The 13060-nt window shown below is 50.5% G+C and overlaps 1 protein-coding gene across 1 annotated transcript in view; it reads left to right on the forward strand.

Annotated features, from left to right (window-relative positions):
- Positions 1-13060, forward strand: part of Fbxw8 (F-box and WD repeat domain containing 8) — a 92253-nt gene that overhangs the window by 73936 nt on the left and 5257 nt on the right. The window contains exon 8 of the mRNA XM_052167690.1: positions 3366-3493. Coding sequence (XP_052023650.1) covers positions 3366-3493 — 128 coding nt within the window. The remainder of the gene's footprint in view (positions 1-3365; positions 3494-13060) is intronic.

Raw genomic sequence — 13060 nt, forward strand, 5'->3', positions numbered from 1 at the left:
AGACTACCAGTGTCACATAGAGATGACCTGTGCATGTGCAGAGCAAGAGAGACAGGCCTTTAAAAACCTATGCATTTATCACCAGGCTGCCCAGGGTGGCTTGTTCCCGGAGAGGGGCTGCAGTGGGCCACCACATTCTTCTGTTGCATATTTTATTGTTAAAACTTACTATAAGAGGCATTATATATATTTAAAACATGCCTTTAAAAGTAGACTTGAACGGGGCAGTGTTAGTGCACGCCTTTAATCCCAGCACTTGGGAGGCAGAGGCAGGTGGATTTTTGAGTTTAAGGCCAGCCTGGTCTACAGAGTGAGTTCCAGGACAGTCAAGGCTATACAGAGAAACCCTGTCTCGAAAATACAAAAAAAAAAAAAAAAAAGTAGACTTGAGAGTACTCAGGATAGTTGAAAGCTAGGATTCTAAAGCTGTGTTTTATCAGAAACAACTTAATTTTACTGAGGGGGAAATAAACAGAAAGAGAAAACTTGCTGCCTGGTTCCTTAGGACGATGCGGCTCTCACTCCCAGAGGGTCCCACAGATCCAGCTGCACCACAGAAGGGAGAGTGAGAGCTCGCAGCGCGTCGCCTGCAGATGTCCTGGAGACTCAGCGGATGGCAGCGCATGTCTGCTTGCGCTGTGGTTGCTGCTAACACTGCTGAACCTGCATTTGATGCTCGGCTAATCTATCGACTCGGCGGCCACATTAGTGCAGAGCACCTGCTCCCACATTGTAGCTGGGGGAGTTCCCCTTCTCTCAAGCATCTCTGAACACCTCTGAGAACAACTCAAGTGGTCATGGGTTAAGACTCACCCAACCAGGGCAATAAAGAGAAAAATTAGTCTAATGCACAGTCTTAACAAGAGGGAGTGTGACATGAATAATTGATGTCACTAGGCTGTGGCAATCAGATCAAATGAAGTCCCATTTGCTCAACCTTATTAAAAGAGAGAGAGTGTGGGAGGGAGGGGCAGCCATGGTAAAGGTCGTTAGGGGACTTGTAGCGTGGAAGGCCTGCCTTGGAGATGGGAATGTGTTTTCCAATCTCTGTGGTCTTTAACTAAACGCAATGGTAAAGGTTCTCTTTGGATAGTTCTGATCTGTTGAATTATTGAGCACTTTAGAACTACTTGACTGCTGACTTGGATGTCTTCATGATGAATTTGCAGAGTCTTTTTAGCAGGGATTATCTCTCCGCATCACTCAGAGATTATTCATCCACTTGTCAAATAGGAACTAAAAGAAAGTGGAGGCTGCTGCTGGCTTGTGTGAGCCTCGTTCTTGTGCCTCGCCCTCTGCCGCTGAAGGCCCGCCTTCCTGCTGCACACGCTGATGCACTGCAGAAACAAAATTGTCAGTCCGAAATTTGGAAATCTCTGTGATGATAATCAGGTCCAAAATGATTTCATTTTCAGAAAATTAATAGATCTCTTAAATTTGTAACACAGAAGCTGTACCTGTCTAGGCTGCCAGGGCATTTCCATGCATGCACAGAGCAGGGCCTCGCCTGGAACGTCTTACCTCAGAGCTGCAGCTTAGTGCTGGGAACATTGTCCAAACACACCATCCAGTGGCTGTTTTCACTGTTCTTCCTTTCCAGAAGCCACTTGTGATAATGTCCAGCTCAGCTACTGGAGATGGAGTTGATCATGTCTGTATTGGAAACAGCACCATCTTCTTATTTTTAAATTGTTTAAAACATTCTTGTCAGGAGCCAGGCATGGCGTACACCTTTAATCCCAGTACTCAGGAGGCAGAGGCAGGTGGATCTCTGAATTGGAGGCCAGCCTGATCTATACACTAAGTCCCAGGATAGCCAGGAGTACCCAGTGAGACCCTGTTTTTATAAATAAATGAATGAATAAATGAATGAATGAACGAATGAATTAATGGAGAAAGAGATATTGAGAGATTAATTAAACAAGCACACTCACCTCTCTGTCTGGAACTTTTCTTGTTCCCTGCATCTTGATTGTGGATTAGGCATTGGTGGTGGTGTGGATTCTGCCGCTGTCTTTCGACAGTAGTTAATTACCCTGCCTATGGTGTCAGAATCCCACAGACTCTAGAAGGTTCAGGTGTTAGAATGTGTGCCACCATGAGGTTGATGGTCCCACACTGGAGATGATGTTAGGAATTTCTCAGGACCAACACAAGAATCTCCACTCATAGCCGGGTGGTGGTGGCGCACGCCTGTAATCCCAGCATTCTGGGAGGCAGAGGCAGGCAGATTTCTGAGTTCGAGGCCAGCCTGGTCTATAAAGTGAGTTCCAGGACAGCCAGGGCTATATAAGAGAAACCTTGTCTCAAAAAAACTAAATCAAAAAAAAAAAAAAATTTCCACTCGTAATGCTAAGTGTCTGGGTTAACCAGAGGAGCACATCCTCTGCTGGAGTGCCACCCTGAGTGCAAACCCTGAGTACTCACCGTGGCTCAGCAGAAGTCAGAGGAAATGGAGTGGGAAGGCCTGTGCACTGTTCACTGAATGCTGCCCAGTTGAGCTAGAAATGTCTTTCATTAAAAAACTAACTGGAGCCGGGTGGTGGTGGTGGTGGTAGTGGTGGCGGCGGGGCGGCGGCGGGCGGCACACGCCTTTAATCCCAGCATCTGGGAAGCAGAGGCAGGTGGATTTTTTAGTTTGAGGCCAGCCTGGTCTACAGAGCCAATTCCAGGACAGCCAGGGCTACACAGTGAAACCCTGTCTCAAAAAACAAAAAACCAAAACCCAAACTCTAACTCATGGCCTGGCTCCAGGCGGTGTGTATGTATCTATCCTTCATTCTCCATTGCTGAGGAAGAGACACAACCGTCCAGGAGGGTGACAGCGTCTGGAGCCTGTGGCATCTGTTCTCTGCTTTGGCACCCAGAACCAAATTCCCAGCCCTGGAGGGGAGAGTGGGGAGAAAGCGTCATTGGAGCGTGGCTCCGTGTGAGCCCCATGTCCTAGTGTCTGCAGTACGGCATCCCTTAGCTCCTGGACGCTCTTCAGCTAACCCCAGAGCACAAGCCGTGACTTGTTGCTTCCAGTCCTTAAAACAAAACAGCCAACAAGCAACCCGGAAGACATCTGTGTGGCTAGGCTTCTGCTGAGCTAGCTGTGTGGGGAAAGCTGGCTGGCTGGCTGGCTGCTCATCTGCCTGTCGCCTGCTTTTGCCCAGGAACTCTGCTTTCCCCCTCTTGGTTTTTTTGTCACTTGACTGGCCATGTCCCTCAAATCTCAGTGGCCTGCAAGTGCCCAAGCCATAGGGCAGCAAAGTGTCTTCTGGGGACAGAGGGAAGCGCACTCACTCCTCAGGGTGGCACAGTGGAAGTGGATAATGTCCCCTGATGTACGGGACGGACACCCTGTGCTTCCTTCTCTGCAGATCCTGGTGTACAGCTTGGAAGCAGAGCGCTGCCTCTCGAAGCTCGGCAACGCACTTGGAGACTTCACCTGTGTCAACCTCCGGGACAGCCCTCCCAACCTCATGGTCAGCGGCAACATGGACAGGAGGTAGGTCAGGGCCGAAGCGCCCATCCTCTAGGCCCGAGCCGCGAGTGCCTCGTGCTCCAGCCTTGCCCGCAAGCCCAGTGCCGTCCTTTGGACATGGAGCACAGCCCTGCATTAGGTAATAGTTGGACCTGCTGCACATCCTCTCGGCTTCTGAAGTACCACAGGGCCGCTCTCCTGCAGGCAGTTGGTGGCTGATGCAGAGGCCGCTTGGAGCATCTTCTGTCCCTGCCGCAGAATTTATTTGGTCCTGCAAAGCTCACGCTCCAGCATTAAACACAATAACCTAAGGGACGGCCCTGTTCATCACAATAGGGCCGTCTGCCAAGAGAGGCCAAGACTGTATTTCAGAGTGCTGCGTGTCCCTCTGGTGATAGGAAAGAGACTTGATGGGAACAGATTCCAGTTTGTATTTAGCTGATTAGCAGCCTTCTCTTTAACGCGTTGGCTGAGGGAGTCATTTCCCTAGCACACAGGCCCGTGCCAGCCTTTCTCACTGCAGGATTAAAGTGTTGAAAGACCCTTCCGGTCCAGATTTTAGTTTCCTCCCCCTTGTCCTGTCTTCTCCTTTGCTTTCTCTCTGCTTTTTGGCAAGTTACCTGCTGTGTCTATTCCAGTGCCCCAGAAAGAGGTAGACTGGATGGGCGCCAAGGCTGCTGGCACCCCTCCCCTGGGCCCGGCCCGGGCTGCAGGTGCCGGGCGGCTCGGCTGTGGGTATCAGCTCTGAGGCAGGCGTTTCTTTGTGCCAAGTCCCAAAACTCTGTCCCAATAGAGCAGCAGCTTGCAGAAATCACTGTTGGATCACACAGCATTTCCAACCCCTGAACCTTACCACCAGCCCCACCCCCACCTACAGAAAAAGAGCCCAAGGAACAGGCACTCAGTCTCTGGCTCACAGGGGCGCCTGAGACGCAGAATGGGGCTGGCAAATGGAGCTCTGAGTTTGGAGTGCTAACAGTTGGAGAGATGGCTCAGTCAGTAAATGACTGCTGGGCAAACATGACCTACAGGTAGATCCCAGAACCCATGTTTAAAAATGAGACATGCCAGACACTTTGATTCACACCTTTAATCTCAGCACTTGGGAGGCAGAGGCAGGCGGATCTCTGTAGGTTCAAAGCCAAGCTAGTCTACATAGTGAGGTCTAGGCCAGTGAAGGAGCTCTGGGCTCGGTGACAAACTGTCTCAAATGATGAGGTAGAGAGCAGCTGAGGGCAGCTGGCATTGACCTCTGACTGCACATGCCCTTGCTCTCAGGTGCACACACACACATTTTTTTTTTTTAAAGAATTTTTTTTTAAGATTTATTTATATGTAAATACACTGTAGCTGTCCTCAGACACACCAGAAGAGGGCGTCAGATCTCATTACGGATGGTTGTGAGCCACCATGTGGTTGCTGGGATTTGAACTCAGGACCTTTGGAAGAGCAGTCGGTGCTCTTACCCGCTGAGCCACCTCTCCAGCCCAGCACACACACACACATTTACCATGCACATGCGTGCCCCACCACCACCTCGGCAAGCAGCTAGTGTGTGATCCGGGAAAGTGATGAGTGCCTGTGACCTGAGCAGACAGGCTCAGCTGCTTACTGGTGGAGCAAATGTCACAGGCTCTCGGGGACCTCCACATACAGGCCTGGAGCTGTGGACCCTGGCCAGGCCGTATATGCATTGTGAGCATCCTTTGTGGCGGGAAGCCAGAGCCCTGCTCCAGAGCAGAGCAGCTCCTTGTATGTGAAGACCTTAGCCCAGAGAGCTCCAGGATGTCACGGCCGCTGTCAACTGACTCTCAAAAGCTGTCATCCGGGACGTGTAGGTATTCCTGGTAAAGCTGCCTTTTTAATTCAGATTGTATCTCCCTCCTCACATACCATGATGTGATAAGACGCCACCTGCCCAGTTCAGAAGGCCCTCTGGTCTGTGTGAAGCCCAAGTTTAATTCTGAGAAATCGATTTATTAGAATGTAGTGGAACTGAAAGTTTTAAATAAAACAGGGAAGTCCTAGTTTCCCAGCACAGCATCAGTCAGTAGATGACAGGCAGGGACGGTGCTTCTCAGAGTTAGAGCCTGGATGCCCTCACCCTTTAGAATAAACCCAAGCTACAGCCTGGGCTCGCGTCTCCAGTGAGGGCTTACAGTTAGCCTTTGGAAGAAAATCTAACACCTGCTTCACCTAAAAGTCTAGATTGTCAATCCTTCCCTCTCCAGTGTGGAGTTTCTTTTTTTTTTTTTTCTTCCTTTTTTTAAGATTTATTTATTTATTATATGTCAGTACACTGTAGCTGTTTTCAGACACACCAGAAGAGGGAGTCAGATCTCATTACAGATGGTTGTGAGCCACCATGTGGGTGCTGGATTTAAACACAGGACCTTTGGAAGAGCAGTCAGTGCTCTTAACCACTGAGCCATCTCTCCAGCCCCAGTGTGGAGTTTCTATGGAAGAAGTGAAACACGTGTAAGCCCTATTGGTAAGTTCTTGTACATTCCCAGGCTAGCCCCTGCTAGGGCAGCCTGCCCAACAGCTACAGCCTCCTGCCCCACCCTACAGTTGTGTTGTGGGAACCACTGTTCAGGGCAGGGCCACAGGAAACACTGGGACAGTGTGGAGCCTCTTGTTGCGGCCACTTCCCTGGGGTGGTCCACTGCAGTCCATCCATCAGGGGTGACTACGGTCGCAGGTAGGGCTTGGTTTTCTTATCTCATCTTATCAAATCTCTAGATTTGCTGGCAGTCAGAGCAAGGGCAGCAAATTGCAGCCAGAGCCTCCATGTCTGGCAGTGAGTGGAACAGGGAGGTGTCCAGTGAGACCCCTCCCCGTGTGCTCTCAAACTGTGTGTCCTTGTCAGTGATAGCCAGGGTGGAGAGCAGAGCATATTCATGAGCTGCCAGAGACAGTTGTCACTGAGGAGAGCTGTTGGCATGCTAAGGTACTCCTTGGACCAACAATTCTCACCCTTCCCAGATTTCATTTGTTTCTTGAGGGGGTGGGGTAGGGGATGTATGTGTACACATCCATGTGTGGGTGTTATGTGTACACATCAAGTGTGTGTGTGTGTGTGTGTGTGTGTGCATGCTGCAGAACACACGTGAAGATCAGAACAGCATCATCTGTCAGTCCTTGTTTCCTTCATGTTGGCTGTGTATGCAGACTGGTTCAGGAGCTTGTGGGAGAGTCTGTGTCTCCACCTCTCATCTCCTCATATGGCCACCGCATTACAGATGTGTGCTACTGTGTCCAGCTTTACCTAGGCCTTGTGAGCCCAAACTCAGGTCCTTATCCTTGTCTGCCAAGCACTTCACCCACAAAGTCATCTCTCTACCGAAAGTTCATTTTTGGCACCTCTTCCTTGAGGTAGAGGTCACGTGCTCTGTGGCCCATCAGCTGCACAGTTAATTTCAGAACAGTTCCCCAGACAGAAGCCATGCACCATGAGCAGTCACTGCTGTCTGCCCAGGCTCTGCACTCGGAGTAGCACTGTCCACAGTCAGCATGAGGCCTCAGATGACTTACTGCTACATAGTTTCATGTTTTCAGGGTTATTAGTGTGTATCAGAACACTGCTCCTTTCCTTATGGCTGGATAATGCCCATCGTTGGACAGACAGCATCCACCCATCTCTAAGCTAGTGGACAGACATCTGGGTACTTTAATTAAGTCTCTTAGTAGTTTTGACCATTATAGTAATTCATGTGTAGCTTTTTTGCGTATCTTCCTTTTCTTACGGGTGTGGATACCTAAGAGTTGAGTTGCTGGCTTCAGTGGTGATTGCCACACCCTTCTGGAGTATCTGCTCATCCTGCCTGCCCTGTCCTCAGTCCCTGGGCAGTCCTCAGTCTTTTCAGCAGGCGACTGGTTTGTGATGTCTTCTTGTTCTTTGATCCTCACTGCCCTACGGACCCAATCCTGGACATTCCACGGACAGGTGTCTATCCAAACCCTACTTTGGGTATATAGGGGTGAGACATGGTTTCACTGTGTAGCCAACTGGCCTAGGACCTTCTGTGAAGAATTTGGGGTGATCCCCTGTGTCTGCTGCTGAGTTCTGGGTTATAGGCATGCCCCCCACACCCATTCCCAAGTCCTTTACGGTTGTTGTTTGTCTGTCTCTCTGGGCTAAGCTGTCCTGAAACTCACTCTATACAACAAGTTGGTCTCAAACTCACAGCTCCTTCTGCTTCTGGCTGCTAGGATTAAAGGTGTGCCCACCCCTACCACTGCCCCACTCTAAATTCTATTTTTTTTTTAAAGATTTATTTATTTATTATATGTAAGTACACTGTAGCTGCCTTCAGACACCCCAGAAGAGGGAGTCAGATCTCATTACGGATGGTCGTGAGCCACTATGTCGTTGCTGGGATTTGAATTCAGCACCTTCAGAAGAGCAGTCAGTGCTCTTAACTGCTGAGCCATCTTTCCAGTCCCCCAATTCCTATTTTTATTTGAGGTTTTTATTGTTGAGTTGTATCAGGTTTTTTGCTTCTTGGTGCAAATCCCTTGTCAGATGAGTCCTCTGCAAGTCTTCCTTCCCTTGTGTAAAGGGTATTCCCACTGCTGACACTGTACTGTACAACACAGGGTATTCTCCTAACACTGTACTCTACAGCACAGGGTGTTCTCACCGCTGGCACTGTACTCTACAGCACAGGGTGCTCTCACTACTGACAGTGTACTCTATAGCACAGGGTGCTCTCACTACTGACAGTGTACTCTACAGCACGGGGTGCTCTCACTACTGACACTGTACTCTACAGCACGGGGTGTTCTCACTGCTGACACTGTACTCTACAGCACAGGGTGTTCTCACTGCTGACACTGACCTCTACAGCACAGGGTGTTCTCACCGCTGACACTGTACTCTACAGCACAGGGTGTTCTCACCACTGACACTGTACAGCACAGGTTATTCTCACCACTGACACTGTACAGTGCAGGGTATTCTCACTGCTAACAGTGTACAGCACAGGGTATTCTCACCGCTGACACTGTACTCTACAGCACAGGGTGTTCTCACTGCTGACAGTGTACAGCACAGGGTGTTCTCTCCGCTGACACTGTACTCTACAGCACAGGGTGTTCTCACTGCTGACAGTGTACAGCACAGGGTGTTCTCACTGCTGACAGTGTACAGCACAGGGTATTCTCACCACTGACTCTGTACTCTACAAAACAGGGTGTTCTCACTGCTGATAGTATACAGCACAGGGCATTCTCACCCCTGACAGGTATACTTTAATGCATAGGCTTTACATGATGGTCCAGTGTAATTTATTTGATTTTCCTTTCATTGCTTGTGCTAACATTTATTTATCAGAAATGGTTTCCTAATCCAAGGTTATTGACCTGTTTTCTGGACTTTTATAATTTAATCTCTTATATTTGAAATGCATCACCTCCCTGTCAGGTAATTTGGGTACAGTGTGAGGTGTAGTCTAGCTTTGTGTTCAGTTGTCTCAGTACTCTTTGTTAACAAGATTGTTCTTTCCTTCTTTGTGTGAACCGACCATAAAAATGGAGTGTGTTCTGTTCCAGTTGTGCCCTGTCGCTCAGTCTTCCCCAGCTAAGCTGAGCTTCCTGCGATGATTATTAGGATGAACTGGGTAGTTAGTTACCTTCCAGAGCCAGCCCTGCTCAGCAGCCATTGTGGGTGGAGGGATTGGCTGTGAGAGTCACCACCTGAGGTGGAGGCCCGAGTCTCAGGACGGCTGGAGTGTCCAGTGAGGTTCTGTGGGAGTGGGCTGGGAGGATGGCCCAGCTCTTCAGAGCATGCACTGCCCTTCTAGAGGACCTCAGTCTCATTCTCAGCAGCCATATCAGGTGCTCACAACTGCCTGTAACTCAGGAGATCAGATGCCCACTCTGACCTCTGTAGGCACCTGCATGTGTACATAAATGCACAGACACACAATCAAAACTAAAATCTTTTAAAAAAAACAAGACAAAAATACGCAACATAGGTATGCAAACTATCTGAAATATTCTTAAGTTTAATATTTTTAAATGTATTGTGTGTATGCATGATGATGGGGGTGCATGGGAGCTCCACGGACAGCTGTGGAGTTGGATCTCTCCTTACATCTTACCGAGCTTCTAGGGGGCAGCTCAGGTCGCCAGGCTGCTGCAGGTGTTGCCCTTGCTGACCCAGCTTGCTGGGGCTCGCTTGTGTACTTGAAACACAAGCTACCAGCTTCCAGCGGCCGCGCTTCCAGCAGGGCTGCCCTGAGCAGTGTCCCAGGCTGAGCCGCAGAGTTGGGCTTTAGTAGAGGCTCTGAGCAGTTGGGTGCTAAGAGTTCAAGATCACCCCACAGGAGCCTCTGCTCAGTGCATAGCGTGTGGAGCTTAGCCCAGCTGGACAGAACCGGGCATGTCCACCTGGAGACACCAGCTGGACAGAACCGGGCATGTCCACCTGGAGACACCAGCTGGACAGAACCGGACATGTCCACCTGGAGACACCAGCTGGACAGAACCGGGCATGTCCACCTGCAGACACCAGCTGGACAGAACCGGGCATGTCCACCTGCAGACACCAGCTGGACAGAACCGGACATGTCTACCTGCAGACACAAAGTGTTTTGCTTGCTGTGAACTTGAGTATTCTTGGAAGGCTGTCGGGGCTGTGGGTGAGGTGTGGGCTCTGCACATGTCCTTGGGTGCAGCCTCCTCCACAGCTCAGGTACAGCATGGTCAGAAGTGTGCTAACGTTTTAAAAATACCAGGTTTCCCAACAGACGTCGTCATAATGTTACATTTCTGTACATTTACCTTTAGTTCTGGGATAGAAATGCAGCCAAGTGTGGATTCTTCCTGAAGAAAAGCCAACCCAGAGTCTGAACACTGCCAGCTTTGCCTCCACAGTCCGCCTGGTTATCATGCAGGACTGTTGAGTCCAAACCAATAGGAAGCATGCCCCAAGGTGTGACCCCCAATTAGAGAGTGCTCTCACTTCCTTCCAGCCCGGCACACAGAAAGCCGTGGTGTGCTCATGTGTGCTGCCTGCTGCCAGGGAGCGTGCAGGGCGCAAACATTACGCTCACTCCATCTGCAAGTGCTATAATGAGTTCTTCAAAGCTCTTTGCATAGGACCAACCAGAGCGTGCCTCCCTCTCCGTTCCAGCGAGTTTTCCTGCCCGTCAGATGGATGCTCCTCGGCTGGAGTCCTTGGAAGGTTCTGGTGTCTTTTGTTTTAATTGGTGGGCTAACGCCGCCTCCTATGGTTTGGTTTTCATTAACAAGGACTGCAGAGAGGGAGTGTCAGGGCTGTCCTCCAAGCCCAGCCATGAATATTAAACAGACGACAATTATAGCTTTCAGACCAATTATTTTTCTTTCAGCAGGCAAAGTGGTGATACTCACTAGATGAGGATTTGAAGTCTCTACCATTGGCCCCTCCTTGTCCTTGGAATCAGTGGACCTGGCATGTGTGTCTGCCCATTTGCTGGGCTACCTGTCCCCCAGTGTGAAGTGTGCAGTTTGAGTGCTGAGGCTGCCTGTGCTGCCAGAGCCGCTGCGGGGTGGGTGGTACTGCACACTGGCAGGTGTTGCTTCCTAATGTGAATGGGATGGTTTGAGTGGACACTGCAGCATGTGCAGTTCTGTCTGAGACAAGCCAGAAGTCTCAAACTGGGTTCGACTGTGGAGGCTGGTTTCAGAGTTCCTAGCAAACCTGAGCTGCAGTATCTCTGGTGTGTGTTGTCTTGTTTGGCACCATTGTTCTGTTGTAAACACAGCACAGAAACAGAAAACTTTGAACTAATGGACCAAAGGTGTTTGCCCTTGTATTCATGACAGCCACACTGTAATCACTCACAGAGGGGCTCCAGGTAGATCTCACCAGCCAGCTTGCGTGAGGAAGCACTCCCCCGTCTGTTTCAGGGTTCCAGCCTGAGACTCCCTCCAGGGTCCCCAACAGCCTTGGGTCTCTCTGCCTATAGAGGCCTGAAGCCAGTGTGTCACTGGAGTGAGACTGGGAGTGAGTATACACTCCCACCCTGCAGTGCGGCTCCATTCTTCACCCAGGACTGTGGTCATGTGCTGTTTTGTTGGTGGTGTGCTCAGGGTGTCCTACAAGCAGACTCCTGTTGAGCATGCTTTGCTGTAGCCTCGGGACCAAACATCACCTTGAACTCTTGCTCCTCCTGCCTTCATCTCCCCGCTGCTGGGGTCTCAGTTGCATCGTTCCACATTACACCTACTTCAGAGTGGCCATGAAGCTGGTCAGCGGTCTGAAACAAATGAGATGTGTGCGTTTGTGTGAACCAGGATGAAGCCAACCTCCTCTGAGGCCTGATTTTTAAACTGCGTGGTAGGTAATACTTTCCCTCGCAAGGAACTGCTGTTAGTTCTAACCTCTGAACTGTGCTTATGGGGAGTGGACTTTGTGCCCAGAAGCCAGTGTGGTAGCCTCTATGCAGCCTTGTGACAGCCGACTGTTCCCACATGCCTGCTCACTTCCGGAGGACTCACCCCTGACCCCGGTCCATGATCTCTGTCACAGCTGGGCCGTTCTTGTCCGCGTGTTCCACAGACTTGTCCTGTGGTGGCCTCAAGTGATGCGGTTACTTAGGATGTCCACCCCATCTACTCTTTCAGTGCCTCTAATTTCCCCATCAGCCGAGTGATCACTCCTTAACTGGTAATTCTGCTCCCTCAGGCTGCTGAAATCTTCATGCCTGCTCCCATTTTAAAGTGGCCTTCTCTAGTGTTCACTAGCACTAACCCCACGGCAGCACTGGGACCCCCTGTTGGGAATGCCCCTGCCCTCCACGCCTCCACTGCCAGCCATGCTGGAATCCCTCTTGCCTTCCTTCTGGAAGATGGATGGCTGTTTGCAAGCAGGAGTCGAGGCGTTCATGGCTCCTCGCTGCCCCTACACTGTGAATTGAGGGTGGTAGCCTCATCCTTCCCACAGCCACCCAGTTCTGAGTCTAAAAGGTCTACGACCTGCAGGGCAGGGGTGATAGTGGAAGGCTGCCCAGGCTTCTGAAACAGGCTCTGTGCCGGTCTTGTGCTACTGATGCAGCCCTGTGGCTGACATCCTGACAACACCGGGCAGGCAGGTAAGTTCCCCTTGGCGTATGAGTCACTGAAGGTGTGTGGTGGTCCATCAAGGTCCACCATTAAGTCACGGTAGCTGGAATGAGAGGCTGTGGTTGCACTGCACCCAGTCAGGAGAAAGGGATACCTGCTGGAGCTGGGCTCTTTCCCTGGGCAGCTTGAGCTCAGTCCCTGCAGAGGGGGTGTACGCATGCGTCAAACCACAGGCTCAGTCTGAGGAGCAGTACAGTGTTTGTTTTCACATTGCTCGGGACAGGTAACTGGGTGTGGTGTGCCTAAGGCACTCTCTTGTGGGTCTTCACTGTAACTTGGAGGGATCTGTTCTGAAGAAGGCACTGCTGCATCCTCTGACTTCTTGTGGGGTTTCTTTCTTTGAAACAAGGTCTTACTAAGTAGCCCAGGCTCTCAGCAGTCCTGCTTCAGCTTCCTGAATAAACCCAGAGCACCCCCTCCCATGGTAGACCAGAGCTCTACCACCGGCACATTTTTATTTGACACAGACGTGATTAAAGC

Source organism: Apodemus sylvaticus, chromosome 22, assembly GCF_947179515.1.
Source record: "Apodemus sylvaticus chromosome 22, mApoSyl1.1, whole genome shotgun sequence".
NCBI lineage: Eukaryota > Metazoa > Chordata > Mammalia > Rodentia > Muridae > Apodemus > Apodemus sylvaticus.